This window comes from Lentinula edodes (genome assembly GCF_021015755.1).
Source record: "Lentinula edodes strain Le(Bin) 0899 ss11 chromosome Unknown C8R40scaffold_1, whole genome shotgun sequence".
Lineage (NCBI taxonomy): Eukaryota > Fungi > Basidiomycota > Agaricomycetes > Agaricales > Omphalotaceae > Lentinula > Lentinula edodes.
This window is the reverse complement of record NW_025764307.1, coordinates 1,349,295-1,374,313: the sequence shown is the minus strand read 5'-3', so window position 1 is coordinate 1,374,313 and position 25,019 is coordinate 1,349,295. Positions and strand designations below refer to the sequence as shown.

Here is a 25,019-nt window from a genome sequence, read left to right as displayed (position 1 = left end):
CCTACATGGAATTTATATCGGAGTGTATAGAATACAATGACAGCGCCCATAATCCACAAAACAGGCGAAACACACAGCCCCTGAACCTGGCGGCGTAAAGCTCAGAAATGTTTGAATGTTTCCCAGTTCATATCAGGATCCATGGTTGGTAAGTAGATAGGTGAACATAGTGTTCGAATTGCACTGGAGGGTTACCGCAAGTTGTCTTTCCAGGTGGATCGGGGCAAGTCAATAATCGATGGATATGTACGACGACGCTGGTGGCGACACATTTAGAAAGCCCGACGATGCTGCACTGGCCCCAAAGTCTTAAGGCTATGGCTGCTACTCAGCGCCAGCGCTCAGCCCCTATTTTGAATTGAAGCATCGGGGAGGGGAGGGACTCTGCGGAGTCGCAAAATGTAAGTGCACGTGAGGGTCGTGAAATGCGACATCATTTCTTGTGACTTGAAAATTTCCTCTTAATCCCGTCTTCATCGATTCACATTTCGCTCTCTGGTTTAGGGCTATAGATTCTTGAACCTTTCAACCTCCTCGGTATAGATCTATAATCATCCTCTAATCGCAATGGCTCCATCCGCGTCGAAGCAAAAAAGACTTGCAGAGAAGGCTGCAAAAAAAGCCGCCGGTGTTGGGGATGCATCTACATCTACGTCTACCCCCACAGGCAGCGTTAATGGATCTACAGGTGTCAACACACCGATGACCAGTGTCAGTGCTGCGACGTCCTCAGAGGACCTCACCAATATGGCCAAATTGAAGATTGCAACTGATAGAAGCGCTTCTGGCGTGCTCGTCTCCGATGTGAAAGCTCGGGACATCAAGATCGATCAGTATACACTGAGTTTTCACGGAAGACTGCTGATTGAAGGTGCTGAAATCGCACTCAATTACGGCCAACGGTATGGATTATTAGGTGAAAACGGGTCTGGAAAGGTATCCTGCTAAATATCCGAACATTTCGGCATCTGCTAATGTGTAAAATCGCAGTCAACCTTCCTTCAATCTATTGCCGAACGTGACATCGAGATCCCTCAGCACATTGATATTTACCTCGTTCGTGGAGAAGTCGAACCCTCGAATGTTAACGCTGTCGAGTTCATCGTAGCATCCGCAAAAGCAAAAGTCGAAAAACTTGAAAAATACATCGAGGAGCTATCAGTATCTGATGATCCAGATGCGGAACTTGCCTTAGATGCGGCTTACGAAGAACTAGAGGAGCTTGATCCTTCAACATTCGAGACGAAAGCGGCGAGCATTCTTCATGGTTTGGGTTTCGGTCAAGAAATGATGAAGAAGGCTACAAAAGACATGAGTGGTGGTTGGAGAATGAGAGTGGCTCTTGCTCGAGCATTGTTCGTCAAACCACATCTTCTATTGCTCGATGAGCCCACAAATCATCTGGATCTTGGAGCTGTAGTATGGTTGGAGGCTTATCTGTCAACGTACAACCACATTCTAGTCATCACATCTCACTCTCAAGTACGGTTTTCGTATTTTCTCTATTGATCCTTCCGTTAAATGGTTCTGCACAGGACTTCATGGATAGCGTTTGCACGAATGTTATGGATCTCACATTCAAGAAAAAACTTGTGTGTGATGCTGATTCATCTACTCGTATTGTTGTCTCACCATCCTTTATAGGTTTACTACACAGGAAACTATACCACCTACGTTCGTACGAAGCAGGAAAATGAAGTCAATCAGATAAAGGCATACAATAAACAACAAGATGAGATACAACATATCAAGAAGTGCGTTCCGCTTCCGGGGCGCTCTTCGTCGGTTTATTCATCGATTCTAGATTCATTGCTTCCGCTGGTACTTACGCAAATCTTGTGCGACAAGCCAAGTTGAAGCAGAAGATCCTCGATAAGATGGAGGCGGCTGGTTTGGTGGAGAAGATTGAAGCCCGTATGTCCGGGTCGATTCTCCGGAACCATATGTTTAATTGTGTTTTTCTTCTTTTTCAGCAAAGCAACTCAGCTTCAATTTTGAGGATGTGCGCAAACTACCTCCGCCTATCATTGCCTTCGACGAGGTGGCATTTTCATACTCAGGGAAGAAGGCGGATTACTTGTATCAAAACCTGAGCTTCGGTATTGAGTTCGTCTTTCAATCGTCGGCGGTATGCGTCTATAATAATCAAGTTCCTTTCGGTTATCCAGCATGGACTCCCGTATAGCCATTCTCGGTGCCAATGGAGCTGGAAAATCCACCTTGCTGCATCTGATCACTGGTGCTCTACAGGTTCGTTTCATTTCTTCTCGAATAAGTATCTATCATTCAATCAAAGAATCGTAGCCTGTTGAAGGCACTGTCTCTAAGCACACTGCCTTAAAGCTCGCCAAGTACTCCCAGCACTCGGCAGACCAGTTACCGTATGACAAGTCTCCCATTGGTATGTTATCTGCTCCCCGTGTTTCCCCCTATTCTCAGAATCCTATCTATTCAGAATATTTCCAATCTCTATTCTCCGAAAAATTCCCCGAGAAAGATACTCAAGCATGGCGAGCCCAGCTGGGTCGATTCGGGCTTAGCGGAACTCACCAAGTCTCACCTATTAAGCAGTTGAGTGATGGTCTCCGGAATCGGTGAGGTGTCTTTCTTCCTGGTTATCGGTTAATGTTGACAAGTCCATTATAGTGTTGTATTCGCTCAACTGGCCATGGAACATCCACACATTTTGTTGTTGGGTAGGCAGCTTTTCAGTGGAACTATGATTCAAGATTAACCGCTGTCCTAGATGAACCTACCAACCATTTGGATATGGAGTCGATCGATGCTCTTGCGAAAGCAATCAACGAGTTTGAGGGTGGAGTTGTCATTGTCTCACACGACTTCCGTACGTGGGTAATATAGTCAGGAGAACAGAACTGATGTTTTCCATCCCGTTATGTAGGTCTTATCTCTCAGGTTGCCCAGGAGCTCTGGGAAGTTTCAGACAAGAAAATTCGGAATTTGACCAAGGACGATATTTCAATCGTGGATTATAAGAAGAATCTGGTAAAAGCCAGTACGTTTGGAAATCTCATGTATTTTGATTGTTGTTTAATATCTCGTATGTCAGGTAACGCCGCTATTGAGAAAGCCAAATTGTTCAGCAAGACCGCACCCAAAGGAAAAACTTAAAGAGTCGTGCAGCTTCGCGCCAGTACAGTACAAGGTGTTGTAAGATACGCCTTGGGTCACTAACTGTCGTTGTACTTTGTGCAGCTATCAATGCCATCTATTCCTGTATATCCGTTGTACTTTTGTTCACGTAGCTCTAGAACTTGAGATGTAGCGTTCTTAATATGATACTATGTAGTACTCTTTTGACCTGACTTGCTCAAACCGTTACAAAAAGTTCAATTTCAAGTCCGTGATCGCACGTGGCAAATCTGGCATTGAGAATTCTGAATCTTCTGCCGACATTTCTTCTGCGAGCGTCTTTGCTCAAGAGAAATAGCTCTGGTAGGATTATACACCTGCTAGTGTTCTTCTCTCTATTCTTTGGGCAATAGTCCTTTCTCCGACCTACATCTTGACTTTGCCGTCTTCCGGCTTCAACACAATGGCAACGTCGATACAACGTCAGCGAGGTGACCTGCCTCGCTTGAATATTCCCCCTGTACCCGCTTCTCTTGCCTTACAACAACCAGGGATGCATCCTCTTTATTCTCCTGCGTTGCCCACCTCTTTACAACAAGGCTTCCATCCACCGTTGCCCCTACCCGGTCACGGCGCTATGCAGACTCCCATGCAACCATTTTTCAACCCAGTCCAGATGATACCACCTGGCGCGCCCGGTCGAATGGGTCATAGAGTTGGCCAACAGAGCATGAATTTCAACATGGGGAATATGGGAAGCGTGGCTCAGCTCGCTGCTGCCGGAATACATCCGCCGAACGGGTTCCCTATTACTCCTATGGGTGGTCACTTTCCGAGGCAGTCCATGGCTGGGTTTCCTGTTGGCATGCCAGCTCCTCACAATCCATTTCCAAACCGAAATAGGCGCCAACTGAGTATCGGTGGTCCCCCCAAAGCTGTTCTAGGAGGGCCACAGAGAAAACTTAGCCCAAATCCTCCTCCTTCAAGCGGTGTTATTTCTACCGGTGTTAGTGGTTCCACTACGCCTCTCGGCCCCCCTCCAAATTCCGCACCTACAGTCAAAGTGAAGAAACACATTGTCAATCTGCCGAAAGAAACAATACCGTCAGACGAGGAAGGTGTTCCAGCTATAAAGGCAGAATTTGCCAGAGTGCCTTTGAAACCGGAGGAGGTTGTTGATATCACGGAACTATGGTACCCAGAACTCATGACCTGCGAAGAGTTTCCTCCAGAGGACTTTAGACATCTAATACCCCCCACCGTTGATGTCTTTTTACCTGGAAAGGTGCTTATCGTTGGTTCTGTCGTATTCCATTTTTGACCTCATCAACCTATTAGATCGCTTGGGAAAGACTTAAACACGCTGCTATTGAACAGAAATTAGAGCAACTTGGTGTAGAACGCGGCGGGAGCTCTAGTGCTAGCTCGTTTGTGCAACCTTATGCTCTTCATGGAAGAGCTGCATCTGTACGTGGTTCAATTCTGTCCCCCCCCCTCCCCTCGCGTTTACTTCTGCTATACGTGCTCTTCTTTTTGTCAAATACTACTCTGTTCAAGTCATTCGTTTATGAGGACTGGACCATCAATCTACTTTCCGACGCCACACAATCCGCACCCCGTGACTGCGATCTTTTTTGATCCCTCTCGTTCCGCTATCTTCAATCGACTGATAATTCTCTTCTAATCTAGGTTTCTTCTCCGGCAGACCCTGCGCTACTGTTCTTCAAGCTCAACAAATTACAGCTAGCACAACAGTCGTCCTCTCTTGGAAATTCCCTGTCCACTTCCCCTCAACCCTCATTCCTGAATCCGCCGCACAGCGCAAGTGGCCTTTCCCCAAGTCCTACCAGCAGTGCGCATATACCACGCTTCATCACGAATCGACACGGACATTCGTTATCGCTCGTTCAACCTCCTTCAGCCGGGGTCAGCTTGAGTCCCGGATTTTTTAGAACCCCTAGCACCGGTGCAACTTCCAATCCATTCGGACCGAACGCGGTACTTGGAAACGACCAAAACACAATTAGAGGTAGCGTCAGCCCTTCGCTGCCTGAAGTTGATTCCGCTTCGGATTCGAATATACATGCTCCTCAAGGACGGAAGCCTGTATTGATGTCTACCCTTGTTTCGAGCGACCCCTCTGCGCTAGTCCCTCCTTTGAGCGCGGTCAGGACTGACTCGCGTCCCGATTTTGCTAGAGGGTTTGGCTTGGATATTCCGGAGGAAGCGGAGGAAGAATCAGAGGACCTCGAAGATGACGAACTTAAAATACCCAGCTGGGCTCAACATAGAGATATAGTGGATCAGCAGAAGGTGCTATCGCAACCTGAGGAGGAGGAGGACGACAATAGAGACGACAGAAGCTTGGAAGAAGGGGAACGCGAGGAAATGGAGAGTAATGGACTGTTGACTGCGGCGCAGTCCCGACATCACTCTAGACATGCTTCACATCTTTCGGCTGCATTATCTCTACGCTCGTTTGGTGGTCTCGTTGCGGATGGCTTGAATGAGCGGCTGGCAGAAATGCGTTCTGCTTCTGACAGTGGATCTTTAGGTCTCGCCACTGCGATAGGGACCGGCACTTTTGGAGTCGGAAGAGGCCAGATTCCTCTTAATATACCTCCCAAGGATAAGGAATTAGAGGAATGGACAGGTAGTGAAGATGTAGATGGGTATGGTCATGTTGACGACGAGGAAGATAGTGATGACGAGGTGGGAATTTTTGCCATCATGTTTTTCCGTTACTGAACGCACCGATTTCCCAGAGCATAGGCGAATGGTCCAATCCTTCAGATGAGGAACGAGCAAGGCAATCGCGCGTTGACGCACGTTTGCGAAGACGTAGTGTGGTACCCCGTTCTGAACAACCACGAAAGTTACCCCATTTCCCTCGACCTCCCGAAAATACCCTTATAGTACCTCGTCTTATGCATCCCCACGAAGACGATGTCATATCCAACCCCTCAGAGGAAGAACATGGTAGATATCTTGGTTTGGATTTGAGATATCCTCCTTCAGGTAGTTCCACTTCCCGGCCTCTACCACCTCTTCCAAGCCATCACTCTCGAGGTCCCAGCTCACAAAGTGGGATTCATTCAGTTCATGATCCTGCCAGAGCCCATTCTCGAGTTGCTTCTGTCGGTGCCAATGAGGATGCCCAACCTACCAAAGTGAACCTCAATCCTAATGCTAAACCGTTCATGTTCGGAGCTCGTGGGGGCAACAATGCAGGATTTTCTTTCAGTGGTGTGGCTCCAAATGCGCCAGTCGTGTCCCACTCTCGTCTCCCGTCTTCCTCAAACAGTGCGAGCTTTGCATCTAAGTTGAATGCTTCTGCAGCGGAATTCAAACCTGGCGGCGGGTTTTCCTTCAGAGCGCCTTTTCCTGCCCCGAGCGTTGTTCTTACAGTACCTCCAGTATTCCCGACGCCTACTCCTGGCTTCCCCGAACCTCAACATCAAACAGACGGAAGACCGTTGCCATTGCCATCTGCAGCTCTTCATGCTGGTCCAGACACTGCAATTAAAGAGTTCGTCTTGAACGTAGCTGAAGGGTCACCCTTCAGAGTGCAAGGACGGGAAAAGCGCCAGCGTCGGGATCATTCACCGTCCGGGTCTGATGCTGAGCTTGTGGAAGGTGATAGTATGGCTTCGTTCCGGTTCCCGTCCAATTTTGGCTCTCCTGCTAGTCTTAGAATCGGTGTACCTCCTTCTCCCAGAAGAAATCATCACGGTCGCGGGCAAAGCGCACGTACCAGTGACAGCAAACTTTCAGCAAGCCTTAATCCAAGCGCAGAGCCATTTACTTTTGCCGGGTTTTCAAATGCCGTCGGAACTTTACCTCATATCGGTGGACTTGCTAGTGAAAAGGAGACATCACCGAAGGAGGACCAAGAGGACTCGGATGACGAAGACAAAGAGAACAATGCCAACATTGGTGTTGAAGATGTCTTTTCTCTTCCTGCGTCTACGAAATCAAAACGTGCTCCAATTCCGTTGACATTTAAACAAACTATTTCGAACAACACAGTTCCCGCGGGTCTTTTCAAAGCTCTCGCCAACCATTCAAATTCCAACTCCACTGATGAGCGTACACGTCCTACCGTCCGTTCACGACTTAGTTCGCGCGAGCAAAGAACAAGGGAATTTGGCCGCGAGGTTGAACGAGAAATAGAACGGGAGTTCTATGAGCAAGGAAGTAGGCCATCACTGGATGATTTGGGTGTTGACATGCCTGCGATCTCACATAAAATTTCGAGGCCAAGGCTGGTCACAGATCCAGCAAAGTTTATTCCTTCTCCTACTGTCAGTGCATGGTTGCCTTCTTTTTGAACTAAGTCTAATGTTTTCATAGGAGGATGTATTTGCAACCACATCTTTACGGCAAGCCCATGCTAGAAGGAGATCTTCATTACCAGACAACATAGAAAATTTGCGCTACGAGAGGCGGTCACCGAATTCCTCGTTGGAATCCATGTCAGAAGTGTCTTCGCTTGCAGGCCCAGTGGCGAAAGATTTACATGCCCGTCTAGAAATGAGACGCCACGAGGACAGACTTGAGAACCTGCTTGACCAAAAATTGACTGCCCTGTTTCGCGACCTGAAGACCGCGATATCTAATACTAGCTTCCAGCAACAAGGTCTTACTCTGAAGGCTGAGGAGATGATTTCGGATGTGGTCTCCTTGTTCCGAACTCAGCTGACGGATAGCGCAACTCGAGGATTGGATGAAACACACCTCGATGCTCGAGGTGAATTGGATTTCGAGTTGATAAAAGACGTGGTTGAACAAGGTCATACAAAGATATTGGACTTGATAACTAGGGAATTGAACACTTTTCAATCCCAAACTCATTCCCGCGGTCTTACAGAACCAGACAGTGCTCCTCAGCCCGACCTTACCAAGGCTTTTGAACATTACTCCTCTCGTACGATTATTGCAGTAGTTGAAGCTATATCGGAGCTTTCTACACGCCTTGAAACAATCACTCGTGGGGCACCTTCAAGAGAGCATGATCAGCTCGTTGATGCTATCGTTTCTGCTTTGAACCCGGCTTTCAATGCGATTCGCCCAGAAATTGTGGATTACGATTTCCTGACCAGTAAACTCACCCAGGCTGTTAAACCACATATTTCGCAGATCATTGATCTTGCATCGGACAAGAGAGAGACAGCTGGTCTTATAGTTGACCGCCTACTGCCTGTCCTTCTGCCCATTCTACAACAATATTCCAGTGCTGCACCCGACACCGATGCCATTGCTTTACAGTTGACCACCGAAGTACGAAGAGCGATTGCTCCTATCGATGCATTTGAAATCAAAGAGCAGGTTGCGGATCTTGTGGTGGAGAGGCTTGATTCTCGCCTTGCTGTCCGGGACAAGTCGTTCAATGTCGACACTATCACCAGTAAAATAACAGAGACGGTATCACGACTCTTTGATCCTTGGGCTGAAAACCTGTCTCACATCGCGGACGGGCAGAAGTCGTTATCTGGGCAACAATCGGATCTCTCTAGTTCCTATCAGCGTTTAGTGGAGCTCATCGGTGCACTTCCTGCCCAGGTTAACACAGCCATGGAAACGCAGATACTTGAAGCATCAAGTGAAAAACGGATGGTTTCCGACCAAAGTATTGTCAACATCAACAACACACTCAGTGACATTGCTTCGAATCAACAAAGTCTTGCTGGCCATAGTACAGAAGTACTGCAGCTTTCGAAGGATGTCCTTTCCAGAGTGTCTGCACTTCCTGACTCAATTTCCGCCGCCATCACAGTTCTCCAAACCTCTCATTCCGACATTCTTCTCACTCGGGATCAGACCAGGCATGAAATGGAAGATTTGCGTAAATCGAATACAGACCTTCAGGTCCAGTTACACAAGGCTCGCGGTGCTCATGGACAGATACGTGTTGAAAAGGATATGCTCAATGAGAAAGTCAATATCCTCGAGGCTGACCGTGAGCGACTCAAGGCACAAGCGAAGGAGTTACAGGCTACAGTAGATCTTAGAACCACTGATATTGCCCACGTAGAAGGCAAGAATATCAATCTTGAAGAAGCCCTCGCGAAAGCATTGGGAAGGCTTCAAGCGTCTGACGTTGCCACACAAGCGAACATGGATAGAATCGCAGCCTTAGAAAAGGCTAACGCGGAGCTAATGGCCGAAAGACAAAGTTTAAAGGTCAAGGTACGTAGATAATCCTGATTCATCTTTGCCAACGGTCTTGACTTACGGCGAATTCCTACAAGGTCGACTCCCTGGAGCTCAAGGTCACCTTTGCTGCACGAGATAAGGAGAACGCCGAGCACTCTTATTCTTCGCTGCAGAAGCAATACGAACAACTATCCACTCAACAGAAACATTGGGATGATTTGCGGCGCGCCTCGGAACAAATAGAGCATCTCACCAATTTAATCGGTCAGGCAGACAATGAAGAGTTGAATGAGCTGCGTCGTGCTCGGGATCGCAGCAGAATACTGGAAGGAGAACACGCCGCTTTGCAGAAGCGGTACAAAGAACAAGAGAACCGCACTGTGGCTTCAGAGAAGGCTGCTATTTCTGTGAAGCAGAGCCTTGCTCAAGCTCAAGCGCGAGCATCAGAATGGGAAAAACGGGCAAAAGAAAGCGAAGCTAAGCTGGAACGAACAACAACGCAATTAGAGCAGGCTGAGCAGACGCACTCACAGCTCGATGCTGATTTCTTAGTAGTCAAAATGCAACTTGAGGATCGAGAGGCAGACGAACGTCTAGCAAAGGTCAGCCAGCATTTTATGATGTGTCTTATCGCTCAAAACTAGAACCTTACGCTTTGAAAACAAGGATCGTGAGACCAGGCTTCGTGATGAAGTATCTGCTTTGGAAACCAAGACCAGGAAATTGCAAGTCGAACTGGAAAAGGCCAGGGTCGCTCTCAGGAATCCTATGTCAGGTTCTCATTCCAAAGCCTCCAATGGATCTGTTTATTCATCATCTCGACCGGATTCTCGTTCAAGCACTGTGTTTATTGATCGATCCATAACGCCCAATGGTCGCAGTCCAAGTACTGGAAGCATCACACCTCCTCATAATTCGACATCGGTGTGGGACTCAATTCACGCGCCGTCAGCTACCCCCGCAAGGAATGGGCACTCCGGGATCAAGAATACCGTATACGCACCGTCAGGAAGATACCCACAAACTTTGAGCCGTGGCCATTCTCGTCCGCCATTACAATACGCTAGATCATCCATTGCTTCACCGACGCCCAGTACAGTGTCTCTGGCGCCTACTGTAGACGAGGAGGGTTGGTGGTCATAACCTTGCTGCTATTTCTCCTGATCAGCCCGTGCACATCTTTCGTCTGTCATCGCTATGCTTTCCAACATATCTGTTTTACTCTGAATTTTGCATATATTTATTTTCCGATCTATTTACAATGGGTACGGATTATTTCTCGCCATTGTTTAGGGTTTTTGTCCGTTTGTAAATATTTACCCTCATTAGTTGCGCTGTACACACCACCTCCCATTACTTACGACCCGGATTCACCTTCACCCGTATAATGTTCCGATTCGGGATTTCATCTCACAACATGTTTAGTATATAGTAAATATACTTCGGAGTTCTCAGAATTGAACGTAACCGTCACCTACTTAGCTCGGTGACCAAGTTCTCTAGGAGGCACGATCATTAAAGATGAAAATTTGTAGAGGCAAGAGTCTATCGATGTTTGTCCCCTAACCGTCATCAAGCACGTAATTCGTCAGCGTCTGTCTTGCCTGACTCTTCCTAACTTCCATGGCGGACGTGGATGGTTTCTATCGAAAAATCAGACTTCGCCTTGTAGAAAGTGGCGAATGGGAGCGGTTCGTATATTCTATCTACAACTACGCAAGCATCTCATCCTAATTCAGGATGAAAGCTACGATCAGTCCGAAGTTGAACGAAAGTGGATGGCTGGACGACATTAAACACAAGGGTGTCGGTTAGTGCTTTTGAGAATCCCGTAATATCCTGGTTGTGAAACTGATGACATACCGAAGAGCAAGCTACTGAGATGGATCAGTTATCCTTTCAAACTCTTTTTGAAGCATTGTCCAAAGCAGGACACGTAGGTATGCATAATACAGGTTGATGTTTAATAATGATAAACAATTGACTTCTTCATTTTTTTCAAGGGCTCCCATTACCAGCTCGCCGAGAACTTCAGGCTATGATTCGGGATTACTTAGAAAGACAATTCGAATAGAATTTTTTTTTCTTGCGCTGATTCACCAAATACGACAGTCAACCATAAATTGAATACATGGGGACATAAGCGAAGAACATGAACATATTTCGAACTACCACCAAATTGAACAACTACACAATGGTTTAGGGAGCGTGCAGGGTGGAAAGGAAAGCGTCGCCTGCAGCGGAAGCCTGAACCTTCTTGACGGGCTTTTGCTTCAGACGCTCTTGTTTGACTGGGGATAAAATATGTTAAGTTAAGGAACAACATGACCTCAGTTTGATGCTTACGCAGTTCATGCCTGCGAATGGTCTTGGCGTAGGGATTGAGGCGGAAGAGAACGGCCTTGTTACGAAGAGGGTTCTTCTTCTGGGTCCAGGGACGTTTCTGAGTCTTCTGACCGGCGGGACGGACAATGGACTGAATTTCGGTAGAGTTGATAAGACGAGTAACGTCGGGATTGGAGATTTTGGCGGTAGGCAACCTGTTTATCGAAGGAACGAACGAGTAAAATGATAGAACGTCCAAGACAGTGAAACCACTTACACATAATCCTTTTTGTAAGCAGAAGCCTTGTCGAAAGTTCCAAATACTTCGTCGAGCAGCCCAAATGCACCTTCAGTCCAGATGACGAAACGGCCAAGATGACCCCCAGGTGCGAGTTGGAGGAGGTTCAATCTCCTGACGTTCACGACCTCGACACCAGGTAGATTACGGAAAGCTTTTACAATACCGTTATCCTCGTTGTAAACAACAAGAGGACCACGTCGCTGACGGTGTCTACGATTCCTCAGTTTACCCTTTCCTGCACGAAGTTTACGAGAGTTGGAAACTTTCACAACATCCTGGTAGGCGTGGAGACCCTTGAGCAAAGTGACAGCTTCCTTGGTCTTCTTGAAAGATTCCGCCTCAGAGGTAATGACAAGAGGGACTTCTTCAATTTGCTCAATGCGGTGTCCACGAGCAAGAACGAGAGAAGGAAGGGCGGAAGCAGCAAGGGCAGAGACAGTCGCAAAACGACGTTGATTCTGGTTGACCTTGACATGCCACTTGCGCCAGGTTTTGGTAGGGGCAAACATACGTCCACCACGGCACATGTTACCGAAAGCAGCCTGAGAGAAGGCACATACACATAAGCGTCGAAAGTAGTGGTAAAATAGCAAAACTACGCACCTGGCCAGAGCGGTGCGTCCCTCCACCACCAACACGGGGAATACGTGCGACAGCACGACCCGTCCCCCAAGACTCGGCGGAAGTTTGGTGTCCCGCTTTTTCGCTCACAGCGTATGCCTGTCTTTTGTTCTTGGCTAGACTTTCTACAAAATATACATCAGAGCTACAAATGTAATCAGTCTATGAATCCGCTCACTGTGGACTTGCGAAACGACATCGAGTCGAATCGGGGCGGTAAGGACCGCAGGTAAAGGAAGAGAGGTTGAAGCCTCTGCAAGTAGTTTTAGTGAAAGTTTCGGATGCACAGGAACTATTCCAGTTTACCTCCAGAGGCAGATCGGACATTGACGGTGGGTCTTGAGGCCATTACTTGCGGCGACGATGAAAAAGTTACTCAATGAGCTCGTGGATAATTTTTGGTACATAAGCACGTGATAGTGGGAACAGCTGTACAGGTGCAACTTGCAAGAGCGATCATGTGACATCTAGTAGCTCTGACTCATCCGCTCCGGCCCAGGGGCCTTCTTGTACAGACTTGTCTTCACAGTTCTTCAACCTCGGCAGAGATAGTAGGAAATATACCGTGACTTGGTCGTTCAAGCTGGACTAATAATGTTCCTTATATGTTCTTGAAACAGACCTCGTCGACTTCAAAGGCCCGAGTTCAAGGTTCTACAGGATTCTACTCTGAACTAATGAAATGATATTCAAATGCAAGTACCTTCTGAAGAAGATCCGTTGAATCCCCTGCAGAGTTGGTGCGGCAAGATCAATGATGGTGTTCACTTTAGTTGCGACAAATACGGGTCTCAGTGCTTCAGGGTATAAGAACTGGATCGAAACATACGTACTGAAAGAACTACTGCTCAAATGCTCCGGCTTCTTCTCAACATCGCTGCTTTTTCTGCTATCCTTGCTGCAGGTGTAAAGGCCGAAAACCACACAGTGAAGTTCTTAAATAAGTGAGTCGGTGAGATTCGCCCTCTTCCCAAATGTCATTTTTGATAAACATTTGCTACTTGTTTGAAGTTGTGGCATTGGGACGGTATTTCACTGCTAGCATCTCATGTTTGAGAGAATCTCAAGTGAATTTGTTTCCAGCCTCTTCTGAAGCAGAATGGAGTCACTCTTTCTACAGGAGCGTCATACACTATCAATGGCCCATTCTCTGCTATTGCGTGAGTATAGAGGGTCAATATCATTGGGGAGACCGGAACGTTCAACTTTATTTTTATCTCATTTTAGCTACCTCGACGCAGGTGAGATTCCACAATGTGCCGCAAAGTCTCAACATCCTTATTCCTTCAGGCAATTGTGGTAGTAACGGTGAAGGATGCACCGTCGTTGAGACCACGCTGGCCAACAGTGGCTCGAGCACGACTTTCAATATGTGAGCTCTCAAAACAATAATACGTTCATTGTGATTGAAATTTCGTCAGGTCTTCATATTCTATCCCAACTGGATTCGCGTAAGTTTGACTCTTTGATTTTCAATCCTTTTGTTGAAGGTCTCTGAAGCTATTTCAACGGCTGCGATGGAGAAGGCTGGGACTGTGCGTTAAAGCTTCCTATGATCTCTGGTTGCTATTCATGTTTACTTCAGGTACAATTCCGGGCTGTCCAGGTGCTACTGGTATTATCTCTCCTCTTCCGATTGAGTGTCTTGCTACAAATGTAGGTGGCCTGTTTTCTCGAGTGGTATGCATATGAGATCACTAAATGGGGTTTTGTTCATACCAGGTCGATCTCGAAATTACATTCTGTGATTAGAGGCAGTAATATACGTTCAGTCGATTACTTTGCTTTTTCGTTTTTCGTGTAGCACTTGGAAAGAGATTTGTAGAGCAGAGACTCGAAAGATGACATTAGGAGAAACAAATCTTGTAAACATAACTTCGAAGGAATGAGACGACTATGACATATTCTTCTACCGCAAAGGTTCACTATATTTTCAATCTAAGCATTGGTCTCAATATCCAGCAGCTCCCGGTGCCATATCACCTTCCCTCTTGAGCCGCAACAACACCTCCTTGAACCTCGTAATGTCAGTGGTGCCAGCACCAGTGCGAGCAATGGTTTTCGACTGAGAATTCTGGAGTTCAATTAAATTACAGATACGCTCCCAAGTCGTGCCAGCGGAGAGTGATTCGGTGAGAGACTGGACATAATCAGCTTCTTCGTCCCTTTTAGTAATGGGGGGTCAGTGATTTCCTTGATGGGGATAGTTGGAAACACACTTGTTCTCCCGGATATTCCTTTCCTTCTTCGCGGCGTAATTCTCATAGAAATCATCGATAGCCTTCTCTGCCTTTGCAATATTGTCATTTCGGCGCCTTTGAGAAGCTTCGTCACGGGCAGCAATCTCTTCCGCCTGTTTTCGGCGCCATTCTCTGGATGGAATGATTGATTAAAAAGAGGTGTAAGGTTGCCTAGTGAGAAGGAACTTACTTGATAACTTCGGGCTCCTCCTCTGGGATTTCCGGAACTATAGTTGGCGTTGAGAGAGAGGCTGATTGTTGGGGTATAGGGGCGAAGGCAGATCCAAAAGAAGGTTGTGAGGTTTGGTGCATCATTACTGGAGGGGATGACTAAAGCACATAATGAGCGAGTGGAAAGGGCAACGACAGGAAGAGGACGAATGCTGGAATTCAGGGCGAATTTTGACAGTATGTTCGGGTAGCAGTACCCCGTTCCCGAAACATAGGTGCGACAACCTTTGTCGCCGCCAATGGGACAACTACTCACAGGTATGTCAATATCTGGAAACTCGCTTTCGAACTTTTCAATATCGTCATCTCCGGTTACCTTGACCGGGGCAGCTGCAGGTGTGGGCGAGTCAAAGTCATCAAATGAAAAGCCGGAAGAGCTGGGCACTGGAGCCGCTGGGGACGTGGTAGTTGGGAGAGCCGGCATGTCACCTATGTCGTCGAGGGAGATGTCAGGGAAAGCTGAGGCAGCTCTATCAAAGTCAATATCATCGTTGCCAGCTATAAGGATGTCAGCATTCTCAGTTGGAAAAATTAAACAAAGCAAAGCTCACAAGTTAGAAAGTCGGCCATGCTGGACGCGAATTGACAAGGCTCTGTTTGTGAATTCACTGCACCACGTGGCAAACAGACGCTTTAGGCAGCTTCAAGCGCTTGGCACTGATGTTCGATATATGCACGCACCTTGGTCCTAAACTCATTCTGCCATCATGTCGAAGGAACCCAAGTGGCAGAACGACTGGCCTGTCCCTTCTACTATATCCAAATCATCAATCCACCTGTTTGCTAACTCCTCCTTGACAATCCCGTTAAATGTCGAATCGACTAAAGAGAATATGGATGCAAAACTTGAAGGAGTTACTACTTCCAACTTAAATCACCATCGAGCGCGTCGAACCAAAAGATCATTCGAAGCAACGTCGGAAGCTCCCGTTATTCCGCCAATTCCTTACTATTTGCATTCTTACCTACGCGCCCTCGGTCCTAAATTGACTCCCCAACTTGAAGAGATACTCGACGCTACCGAAACCCCTGATGATCACGACGCTCCACGTAATAGATCTCCAGATCTTATGCCGCCATATGAGACGTGGTTTGGTCAACAAGACTCGTACGGGATCGAACAGGAACCTCCCATCGAGTACGTTTTCACCGATGAAAAGAACTACGCGCCCTCACGCCCACGACTCGTACTTTCGCATACTTCCCAGGTTGAGGGCTTGGTCCCAGCTGAAGTATCTTCAGAATATTCAGGTCACTTGCGTACTGCGAGTCACGACAGTGTCGTCAAGCTTGATGGGCGCAGAGAAGAAGATGGCTACGCGTTCCTTCCCTCAGAGTGCCTACGCGAACAACAGGACGCGTTACCACTTGATCCGGCGCTTTCACTTCTACCTGGCCTCTCTCATCTACTGGCTACAAATATTAGCAATGAAAATTATGCTTCTCACGACTGCAAGGAAGAGGCTGACTACGAGCACTATTCTTCGCATCCCGCAAAAACTGAATACCGCCTTTGAAGAAATCGCTACCTGCGACGACGCGAATCATTTCAACTTCTTTGGTAGCATCGACTACCGGCCGCACACTGCTTCCAATTTTTCCCCGCGCAAATCCTAAGAAGAAATCGTTACTTCCAGCGATACTTTATGACGCATACATTTATTATTGTTTATTCGCAGACAATGTACCTTCTTTCATTAAACGCTTCCTCCTTCTGAGAACTTGTTTGACACTCCGTAATTGTCCACAAATACGATGTACAAAGATCATACAAAAACAGATACATCGAAGTATACATAGTCAATTTACTGAATTTAGGCCAATGGAGCTCAACTGACTCTCATACACTCATCTTCATTGGTATTGAAGGATGGGGGTTATATCCTTCCACTATAAAATCATCGTAAACGAAATCTTCTATATCGTTGATCTCCTCCCTAGCCCATTTCAACTTCGGGAATGTCCTAGGTTCACGCGTAAGCTGTATCTTGAGAGCGTCGACATGATCGCGATAGACGTGAGCATCACCAAGCTGTATAATAAGCTCATGAGCATCAGTACCAGTGACTCGGGCAACCATATGTGTGAGGAGAGCATAGGACGCAATGTTGAATGGGATCCCTAGTCCAAGATCAGCGGATCTTTGGTACATCAAGCAGGACAGCTTGGGTTTCTGAGAGCTGTTCGGCGGAGGGAGGTGAACGTAAAACTGGCAGAGAAGGTGACATGGTGGAAGAGCCATAAGTGGTATGTCTAAAGCGATGTTCTTGTATTGAGACGCGAGGAAGTGAAAAACGCGACGTAACGCGTACCTTTGGGATTCCAAGCGCTCATGATTATTCTTCTATCAGTGGGATTCTCTTTAATCTTCTGGATGCATTCACGCAATTGATCAACGCCTTGTCCAGTATAGTCTCCGTCGCAGTCCTTGTACTCTGCGCCGAAATGTCTCCATTGGAATCCATACACAGGACCCAAATCCCCTTCACGCCTATGCCCAAGTCCACGGCCTTCCAAGAAGGCTTTCGAACCGTTTCCATCCCATATCTTGACGCCTTTCTGCGACAAGATCGTGGAATCGGTACAGCCATGGACGAACCAGAGCAGTTCTTCGATAATGCCGCGTAAAAATGTGCGTTTCGTGGTGAGAAGAGGTAGAGTCGAGTCTGAGAGGGAAAAACGGAGATTCTGGGGAGCAAAAAGTGCGATAGTGCCGGTTCCTGTGCGGTCTGGGCGAACGTCGCCCGTGTCGAGGACGTGTCGAATGAGGCTCAAGTATTGATTCTCGTCATGATCATGGCGCCCGGGATTTGCCTCATCGATTCGAGTGGTAACAGCGCGTCCATTGGGAGGTGAGACACTAGTATTCATGGGAGTCAGTTTCACTGCGGGGATGAACCCATTTTCTCACCCCGAAAAGGCTGAAATTATTGTGGGCTTTTTTTGTACAAAATTCTCCAAATATGTGCATAGAGAATATTTTGAATGGTTCCATAATTATATTTAGCGGGGCTCATATGCAGCAATTTTTAAGAATCATCACAACGAAATATTGGTCTGATTATTCAAAATAATTACCATGCAAAAGGGCAGCTTAATTCTACACTGCGGGGATGAGCCGATTTCCTCGAGGCGAAAATGTGGGTTATCTCGAGGTTATGTACAAAAATATGGCAGTAGATATTTTGAAGGAATTGAGCTGAGGTTATGGTAAAATTATGAAAAGATAATTTAAAATAAGCATGGCCCCCTGCCAAATTCACAATAGCTTCACAATAATCGCCACACAAAAAGTTTTAAAATTTGTGCTCAGGATTTTTGATGAATTTTGGTAAAAATCCTTGCATTTTCTCTACATTTTCACTGCGAAGACATTGGCTCATCCCCACAGTGCTAATTGTTTTGAAAATAACCAAGTAGCACCGGCAAGTGGCAGGGCCCACTACCCAATCAACAGTCTGGTTCTAAATTTATTGTTATTACATTTCAGGTGTAGAATGACCAGAAGATATTACAGTTAGTGCCATATATGGAGTAAGGACAGAGAGCATTTTTACAAGACTCTCCACATCACCATTCATGATGTCCCCAAGATGGTGTTGAGCATACTGTAGTGATAGAACACTTTCTACATACATCTACATACAATACACAATGTCTCCTTAGCTATAGTTATCACTATAATCATTAGTTTTAGTGTACAAAGTACTTACAGACTTCATTTCCGAGTTTTTCAACTTTTAGTGTACAAGTTTCTTTAGTCTTGCAGTAGTTAGTTACTTTTCATAGGTGCACAAAATTGTGGACACCTATTATCACGCATCATGCATTTTTTGTACATACAAGACCAAACAAACCTGTATTCCTACTACAGTTGAAAGATACCAATCAATACTCACTCTACATTGATTCTCTTCATTGTTATTGTGTTTGTTGAAGTGCTGAGCAACTACAAGACTCTGTAGCCCAACCTACTAAGGCATTGATATTCTCTGCACTGAGCTGGGTGGCATACTGTTTGGGTTAGTTGAAGGGCGCTCCAATGTGTTTCAACTTCAACAAGTGCAGTCTCCTTCAACAGATGGATTATATTGTCCACTTTCAGAAGATGAAGTGGCCCCCAATAAAAATTCCAGATGTCTTTACCATTTGTTGTACTTCTCCATCTCAATGTACAACATTCCCCACAAGGTTTATTCCAAGAGCTTGTGTGTTCATAGTATTGTGATCAGCACTGAAGTTACTCTATCACATGGTGAGGAGGTGAATCATAACATGTCACAACCAGCATGTTGCATAACAACCTAAATACATTAAAAGAACCTCCACCGGGACAGCCGAGACTGGAATTCCCAGTAGCCCAACCTTCCCGAGCAGTGCCAGCAACCAGTACCAATGGCAATGATGAACACCGAAGCCTGATTGCCAAGGCAGTATCCATGAGTTTCATGCTCTCTGGAAAGGACTACACGATTACTCTATCCAACAAATCAATACAAACTAGCAGCCAGCACCAAGGATGGAAAGCCAAAAGCCAACATTGGGGAAAAATAGGACTTATTGGGAAAATACTCCAGGAGTGTTCCTATAAAGACAGGATGCAGAAGTTCAGAGATAAGATAATAGCAAAAATTGAGGAGAAATTTGACGATGAGATGTACAGACTCGAGGACAGGGTCAAAGCCATGAGAAAGGAAGTTGAAGACATGTCAAATGTGTCCACAAAGCTGAAGGACAAAGTGGAGGAACTAGTAAAGGAAGCAGAGGCTAGGGGAACTACATCATGGGCAAGGCTGGTGGAATTGGAGGCAGGGGAAGTAGCGGGAACGGACACTGCTCAGCTCTTGTATGCTAATGCAGCCCAAGCAAAGTCAGTTGCCCAATACATTTAACAGCCCTGATACAACCTAGCAATATGCGACACAGAATTGAAGGACTGCCAGATAATAATCAGGTCAGAAGCAGATTCTGACTGGAAACTAACAGAAAAAGTGATTGTGGTAAAGGCGAACTTAGCACTGGAGAAAATGTTGCAGGACAAGGGTAAAGGGAGGGAGATGAAGGTAATAGTGGCCACAAAGCTTCAAGGTAACGGAGCTTTCCTTCTCATGAGATCAGAGGCAGAGGCAGAAGCAATGAAAATAGGTGAACATATGACACACTTCTGTGATGCTTGGAGATTGAAGGCTTTTCTAAGACCCAACTATCATAAGCTGGTAGTAAAGTCACTCTTGATATGAAGGCGGATTCCAAGGGTAGGGAGCATTTCTGGAGGCCTCTGCAAACCAACAGATCCCCACCAGCAACAGAATCTTCCATTCAGTATCTTGGAAGTGTACAGGAGGCCTCCTCCTCACTTCTGACAGGTACATGAATATTCAGTTGCTTCCTCTCACCAAAACTCTACAGATATTCCTCACTTCTGAAAATGTGTACAGGTTTCTCCACAACCTCACTTTTCAGCTGTGTACAGATTTATCTCTCTCCAGGTTTTGCCTCACTTCTGTACAGGGTCTCACCCTCAGATGTATACAGGTTCCACCTGATTTTTTACAAAAGTGTACAGGCTGTGTTCCTCACCTCTTCAGTTGTGTACAGGTGTTTCCACCTCACTTCTTCAGTTGTGTACAGGCCAGACCTCACTTCTCAACATGTGTCACTGGGGGGATGGCATCTTTTTCAGCCGTGGAAATTTCCTAGATATCATGTAGATTAGATAAAGATATTTGACTGTCAATCTATTAGTTAAATTCAAAGGATATTAAAAAGTTTTTGTCAATATCACCATTAAATACTGGGAAGCATTTTGGAAACATGATTTCAATATATACTGCAATGATTTTTTGCATTAATTGAGGCCAGATTACTACAAGATTAAATGCCTTGAATGTGTAGAAAAATACTCGAGTTAATCTCAAGGTCCTATTGTGTGATTATGAGAGGGTTATTTGACATATATGGTCATTTATCTGCAAGTTTCTCACCTCAGATTATTTGGAATATATTCTGAAATTTGCCTCACAGATACTAAGGAAAATTCTGACCATAAAGCATACAGCTTAACTCAAGACAATGTTTTAGACTTCCTGTTATTTTGTCTGATTTTTCCTGTAATAATTATGGTGTGAATATGAATGATATACTCAACTACATTAGGCAGGAGTAATTTAACATAATCATCAAGGCATATATGAGTTAATACTGTGGAAAAATGACTGGAATATTCAAGGTTTAATGAAGTAAATTTTGAAGTTTACCTGCTCAGATTATTCGTACCCGATATTGGGGATGTCGAGACATCATCAACATCCTGACATTGGATACATCTCCGAGGTCAACATATCTCCAGATATATCAACAACAACGATATCACTGATATCAGCATCAATAATTTACAATGAGAAACGATATAGACTTCAACAAAGGTTTTTGTTTGCATGTACATAATGTAACATACACTTTGCATGAAGTTTAATAGAGGCAGAAGACACAGTGTACAAGGGATAATCTTGGTCATTGTTGGATTCATACAATTGGAAAACTTCAGACTTTCAGTTATTTATTCACTGACTCCTTATCCATTTCACCTCCAGATCCACCGCCTTTGTCCTTAGGAGGAGAGGAATTTTGAAGAAGAGGAGTTGATATTGGATAACATGAATGATGAATGTGAATAAGGGTAATCACTTCCCTCAACTCTCAGAACCTGCACATGTGCCCAAAGCGCTGCAGCGTCGTCGTATAGAGCTCGCTGAAGGTTTTGAGATGAAAGAAAGATGCGAGTGATCATTGAGTATCAGTGTGGTATTCTGTGAATGCAAGGTATGTGAAGAAGATGATGACCTGTTCAACGATATCCCAGTCCCGTGAATGAAGACAGACAACATTCGGGTGTCCACTGTATTGACTGTGCTCAATGAATGGGAGGGATGATGTGAGGAGAGGGCTGTATGACCTCCCTCTCTTTCATCTTTCGAACCCTCACCATTTGAACCCAATATCACCACCTTCGTCTTCTTCTCTGGCAAGCTGTTTAGCGGCCCTTTTTGCCGAGGGAAAGAAAGGTTGGGTTTAGGTTCAGTTTGAGGAGCATTGGGGCGAGGTCTAGGAGGCTTTTAACGGGTTGGATTGAGAATGGGAGTCAGTGCGGGTGTGGATGCATAAGGGGAGGCGGCGGAAACAGAGATAGAGGGATATGAATGTACTCCCCACCCATACATGTTCAGCAATGGCAAAGATGTGGGGAGCATTTCCGTTCCTCCGCGCATCTGAGCATAACGGTAGACTTTGATAAGGGTTGACTGTGACCACTTGTCAGTACTATAGCCAGATATGAATGTACCACCCACCCATATTGACCCATATACACGTTCGGCAACAGCAAAGATGTGGGGAGGATTTTCGTCCTTCTGTTTACTTCAATACTGACGCACAACTGCATCGGAGTATAGCATTAGGCTTTCATAAGGGTTGACCACGACGAAGAATAAGCCGAAATATGTCTGCACAGATAGTCCTGAGTGAGTTGAGGAAATAGAATTTGAAGAACGTACATATAGTCCATGTACGGATAGTTGAATGTGTGTAACGAGAAGGTCCCCGATATTAAGAAAGCTGCATTGTTGAGTTTGAAGCCCAGATGAGAAGGAGGAGAGAGAGAGAGCCCATGCATGAGTTAGCTGCAGTACATGGTCAAGGTATTAGAGAAAAGTATCGATGTCGAGGATGTCGAGTTGTTTATTGAAATGGGCCGAAGCCCGGACCAAACAAAGCAAGCCAAACAAACAAAGAATTGATTATGATCGTGAGAGTTTAAGATATTCTTCACTTCTTCCTTCGTCTCTACTGGCTGCAGTGAGTGAAAACTCGTGTAGCACTCGATGGTCATCCTCCAGCCCGGAACTGGTGTGGATCTAATATGGAATAGGACGATAATGGGCAAGGTATAATAGTCCTTCAGTTCGGAACTCGTGTGGATCTACAATGGAATGGGACAATAGGTCCACTCCTGCTTTCCACTCGCATCATTGTTGATCAATTTCACAGCCTCGACGTTCCCCTCAAGACTAATTTCAACACATGCTGCAGCTGAACCTTCAACAGCGGGTATGTTTATCCTCGCATCTACTTGTCTTGTGAATATTCATGGTTTGTTTGTAGACCTGACGTTCCTAGTACTATGAATTAGAGCTAACTCGTTCATGGATTACGCGCTATCTCTTCAGGTAGTACCTCTGCGAACTACTTCATAGAATCCAAACTCTTTCCTTCGTGATATTGACTGGTGCCATGTACTTGAGCTAACTCATTCATGGAGTGCGTGCTCTCTAACTCGCGGAAATCAGACTGCTTTTGGCGACTTGCTACCATGTATTTGAGCTAACTGTCAAGTCCATGCCGCGGGCCTCCATTCCGCCGCTCAGTATTCCGAAGATCTACTTGCTATTGTAATCTCACTCTTATTGTTCTTTCTCGCTACACATACCCTTTCGTTCTAGTCCCTCCTTATTGTCTTTTACTCTACCCTGCAGGTACTACTCGTATAGCTCCTAGTAGTTAGTCTGGCGCTCCGCACCGCTGCGCCGTTCCGTAGATATAAATACTGTCTGTACGCTACTGTAGTTCCTCAGTTTAATTATCAACTTAGATCTCCCTTCTCAACTTAACTCTTCTCTAAGTCTTCAGGCTCAACGCCTCGAAGTACGTTCTCCTCGACCTTAGGACTTTGACGTTCTCTGGTCTGCTCCTCGTCATCGGCGATACCGCCGCTCCGACCTGGCTGCTACTTAGCTCCTCTCTCTCTACTCTCGCTCTCCGGGGACTAACGGCGTAACGGCGGTGTTGTTAATAACTTCACTACTGTCCCATTTGTCTTCCGCACTTAGACACCCTGTGGCCTTGGCACGGTTACACGGTGTACATGATCTTAACAGTATAATTAAACTCAATCCGTTAACGTCGTACTGACATATCATTTTTTATGCCTCCGAAAACTCGAGCTCAATCTAGAGCTAACTCCGAAGAAAACACTTTCTTCACTACAGCCCAATCATTTGCCCCATTCTCCGACTCTATCTCTGCCATTGGTCAACCACGTCGCCGTAATCGCGGTTTCGGTCCAGCTACAGTCCCAACTACGTCGACTCTTCCTGAAGCCATGGAAGAGGAACAACAATTCGAATACAGCACCCTGTACACTGGGGACGGACAACCTGTCCAAGTCCTGACCCCTCGCCGTGGACAACCCCCCGTGGTCGCTCTGGCTCGGGGCCGTTCAACTACTTGTATTGATTCTCCAATCCTCCAAGCCATAGCCCGCCGTACGGGGAAACAACCCCAACGTCGCGCTGCTTCTGAATCTCCTCGTGACCCACCTCCTCACTTCGATTTGGACACCGGTGATCACGATGATCAAGACCCTCCTGTCGACCCCGACGATCCGGGCGCCGACAACAATCATGACGATCTGGATGACGATTCCGGCGGTTTACCGCGTGGTGAACCTGGTGACCCCAGTGGACCTGGTGGACCTGGTGGTCCCGGTGGTCCCGGCGGTCCTGGTGGACCTGGTGGACCTCGTTCCCCAATCTCTCCTGACATCCCCAACGAGCAACGAGCTATGTTGGAACTCCTCTCGGGGTTCAAGGGTTCCATTGAGACCCTTGGTACCGTCCTCGCCGCTCTCGGCCGTCCCTCTGACAGCTCTGAATCCAAGAGCAAGGTCAAGGAGCCAGAGGTCTTCGACGGTTCGGATCCCCGAAAACTCAAGACGTTCTTCGTCAATCTCGCCCTGGTCTTCAATGACCGTCCAAAGTACTTCACCGACCAAAGGAAGGTGAACTATACCCTTTCCTATCTCAGTGGGTCAGCCAAAGAATGGTTTGTCCCTGATATCCTCGACCCGGATCTCGACTCGCTGCCGGCCTGGACATCCTCCTTCAAAGCCCTTGTAAAGGAGCTTCAGGATAATTTCGGCGTTTACGACGCCCAAGGCGAGGCCGAAGATTCTCTCGGTAATCTGAAGATGAAGGAAACCGAGAACATCCGGAAAT

At 46.3% G+C, this 25,019-nt stretch overlaps 10 protein-coding genes across 10 annotated transcripts; 7 read left to right on the top strand and 3 right to left on the bottom strand.

The window, feature by feature from the left end:
• Positions 1 to 567: 567 nt before the first annotated feature.
• Positions 568 to 3,132, top strand: C8R40DRAFT_1157739 (P-loop containing nucleoside triphosphate hydrolase protein; the record flags this gene model as incomplete). Its single annotated transcript, XM_046229657.1, has 13 exons — positions 568 to 936; positions 991 to 1,482; positions 1,536 to 1,592; positions 1,645 to 1,754; positions 1,805 to 1,914; positions 1,974 to 2,106; positions 2,169 to 2,250; positions 2,305 to 2,401; positions 2,456 to 2,594; positions 2,647 to 2,696; positions 2,747 to 2,845; positions 2,903 to 3,016; positions 3,071 to 3,132. 13 exons carry the CDS (start codon positions 568 to 570, stop codon positions 3,130 to 3,132), a joined length of 1,914 nt encoding a protein of 637 aa, XP_046092438.1.
• A 212-nt stretch (positions 3,133 to 3,344) lies between these two features.
• On the top strand, positions 3,345 to 4,810 carry C8R40DRAFT_35079 (uncharacterized protein). Its single transcript, XM_046234800.1, has one exon. It carries the CDS (start codon positions 3,557 to 3,559, stop codon positions 4,412 to 4,414), a length of 858 nt encoding a protein of 285 aa, XP_046092437.1. The 5' UTR covers positions 3,345 to 3,556; the 3' UTR covers positions 4,415 to 4,810.
• On the top strand, positions 4,811 to 10,784 carry C8R40DRAFT_35142 (uncharacterized protein). Its single transcript, XM_046234806.1, has 6 exons — positions 4,811 to 5,805; positions 5,859 to 7,397; positions 7,447 to 9,282; positions 9,345 to 9,851; positions 9,916 to 10,680; positions 10,732 to 10,784. The coding sequence occupies exons 1-5, from the start codon at positions 5,206 to 5,208 to the stop codon at positions 10,390 to 10,392; spliced, it is 4,959 nt and encodes a 1,652-aa protein (XP_046092436.1). The 5' UTR covers positions 4,811 to 5,205; the 3' UTR covers positions 10,393 to 10,680; positions 10,732 to 10,784.
• Positions 10,785 to 10,872: 88 nt separating this feature from the next.
• C8R40DRAFT_1164760 (uncharacterized protein) lies at positions 10,873 to 11,323 on the top strand (the record flags this gene model as incomplete). The annotated part of the gene is made up of 4 exons (XM_046230556.1): positions 10,873 to 10,940; positions 10,989 to 11,059; positions 11,118 to 11,189; positions 11,253 to 11,323. 4 exons carry the CDS (start codon positions 10,873 to 10,875, stop codon positions 11,321 to 11,323), a joined length of 282 nt encoding a protein of 93 aa, XP_046092435.1.
• A 13-nt stretch (positions 11,324 to 11,336) lies between these two features.
• Positions 11,337 to 12,863, bottom strand: C8R40DRAFT_1077598 (ribosomal protein L4 domain-containing protein). Its single transcript, XM_046226990.1, has 6 exons — positions 12,803 to 12,863; positions 12,675 to 12,749; positions 12,479 to 12,621; positions 11,852 to 12,417; positions 11,596 to 11,789; positions 11,337 to 11,540 (listed from the first exon to the last, which is right to left on the bottom strand). Exons 1-6 carry the CDS (start codon positions 12,843 to 12,845, stop codon positions 11,449 to 11,451), a joined length of 1,113 nt encoding a protein of 370 aa, XP_046092434.1. The 5' UTR covers positions 12,846 to 12,863; the 3' UTR covers positions 11,337 to 11,448.
• Positions 12,864 to 14,350, top strand: C8R40DRAFT_1261798 (uncharacterized protein). The gene is made up of 9 exons (XM_046233834.1): positions 12,864 to 13,440; positions 13,508 to 13,523; positions 13,580 to 13,656; positions 13,724 to 13,737; positions 13,787 to 13,868; positions 13,918 to 13,947; positions 13,997 to 14,031; positions 14,082 to 14,152; positions 14,219 to 14,350. Exons 1-9 carry the CDS (start codon positions 13,349 to 13,351, stop codon positions 14,246 to 14,248), a joined length of 447 nt encoding a protein of 148 aa, XP_046092433.1. The 5' UTR covers positions 12,864 to 13,348; the 3' UTR covers positions 14,249 to 14,350.
• C8R40DRAFT_1077583 (clathrin light chain-domain-containing protein) lies at positions 14,351 to 15,597 on the bottom strand. The gene is made up of 5 exons (XM_046226989.1): positions 15,519 to 15,597; positions 15,224 to 15,465; positions 14,927 to 15,066; positions 14,716 to 14,868; positions 14,351 to 14,661 (listed from the first exon to the last, which is right to left on the bottom strand). Exons 1-5 carry the CDS (start codon positions 15,535 to 15,537, stop codon positions 14,448 to 14,450), a joined length of 768 nt encoding a protein of 255 aa, XP_046092432.1. The 5' UTR covers positions 15,538 to 15,597; the 3' UTR covers positions 14,351 to 14,447.
• Positions 15,598 to 15,674: 77 nt separating this feature from the next.
• Positions 15,675 to 16,584, top strand: C8R40DRAFT_1065029 (uncharacterized protein; the record flags this gene model as incomplete). Its single annotated transcript, XM_046225607.1, has 2 exons — positions 15,675 to 16,105; positions 16,176 to 16,584. The coding sequence occupies 2 exons, from the start codon at positions 15,675 to 15,677 to the stop codon at positions 16,582 to 16,584; spliced, it is 840 nt and encodes a 279-aa protein (XP_046092431.1).
• A 223-nt stretch (positions 16,585 to 16,807) lies between these two features.
• C8R40DRAFT_1164755 (thymidylate synthase/dCMP hydroxymethylase domain-containing protein) lies at positions 16,808 to 17,838 on the bottom strand (the record flags this gene model as incomplete). Its single annotated transcript, XM_046230555.1, has 2 exons — positions 16,808 to 17,220; positions 17,280 to 17,838. The coding sequence occupies 2 exons, from the start codon at positions 17,836 to 17,838 to the stop codon at positions 16,808 to 16,810; spliced, it is 972 nt and encodes a 323-aa protein (XP_046092430.1).
• Positions 17,839 to 19,256: 1,418 nt separating this feature from the next.
• On the top strand, positions 19,257 to 20,207 carry C8R40DRAFT_1065027 (uncharacterized protein; the record flags this gene model as incomplete). Its single annotated transcript, XM_046225606.1, has 2 exons — positions 19,257 to 19,837; positions 19,922 to 20,207. The coding sequence occupies 2 exons, from the start codon at positions 19,257 to 19,259 to the stop codon at positions 20,205 to 20,207; spliced, it is 867 nt and encodes a 288-aa protein (XP_046092429.1).
• Positions 20,208 to 25,019: the final 4,812 nt, after the last annotated feature.

What these genes read in the sequence shown, in the direction of transcription:
- C8R40DRAFT_35079 (XM_046234800.1), top strand. Translation starts at nt 3,557, where the DNA reads ATGGCAACGTCGATACAACGTCAGCGAGGTGACCTGCCTCGCTTGAAT.
- C8R40DRAFT_35142 (XM_046234806.1), top strand. Translation starts at nt 5,206, where the DNA reads ATGTCTACCCTTGTTTCGAGCGACCCCTCTGCGCTAGTCCCTCCTTTG. An exon ending in AGTTTATTCCTTCTCCTACT is followed by an intron (nt 7,398 to 7,446) that starts GTCAGTGCATGG and finishes ATGTTTTCATAG; the next exon opens with GAGGATGTATTTGCAACCAC. An exon ending in GACAAAGTTTAAAGGTCAAG is followed by an intron (nt 9,283 to 9,344) that starts GTACGTAGATAA and finishes AATTCCTACAAG; the next exon opens with GTCGACTCCCTGGAGCTCAA.
- C8R40DRAFT_1077598 (XM_046226990.1), bottom strand. Translation starts at nt 12,845, where the DNA reads ATGGCCTCAAGACCCACCGTCAATGTCCGATCTGCCTCTGGAG. An exon ending in GCTTACAAAAAGGATTATGT is followed by an intron (nt 11,790 to 11,851) that starts GTAAGTGGTTTC and finishes TTCGATAAACAG; the next exon opens with GTTGCCTACCGCCAAAATCT. An exon ending in CATTCGCAGGCATGAACTGC is followed by an intron (nt 11,541 to 11,595) that starts GTAAGCATCAAA and finishes TTTTATCCCCAG; the next exon opens with TCAAACAAGAGCGTCTGAAG.
- C8R40DRAFT_1261798 (XM_046233834.1), top strand. Translation starts at nt 13,349, where the DNA reads ATGCTCCGGCTTCTTCTCAACATCGCTGCTTTTTCTGCTATCCTTGCT. An exon ending in TCGAGCACGACTTTCAATAT is followed by an intron (nt 13,869 to 13,917) that starts GTGAGCTCTCAA and finishes AAATTTCGTCAG; the next exon opens with GTCTTCATATTCTATCCCAA. An exon ending in TCTATCCCAACTGGATTCGC is followed by an intron (nt 13,948 to 13,996) that starts GTAAGTTTGACT and finishes AGGTCTCTGAAG; the next exon opens with CTATTTCAACGGCTGCGATG.
- C8R40DRAFT_1077583 (XM_046226989.1), bottom strand. An exon ending in TTCCAGATATTGACATACCT is followed by an intron (nt 15,067 to 15,223) that starts GTGAGTAGTTGT and finishes TATGTGCTTTAG; the next exon opens with TCATCCCCTCCAGTAATGAT. An exon ending in GAGGAGCCCGAAGTTATCAA is followed by an intron (nt 14,869 to 14,926) that starts GTAAGTTCCTTC and finishes CATTCCATCCAG; the next exon opens with AGAATGGCGCCGAAAACAGG.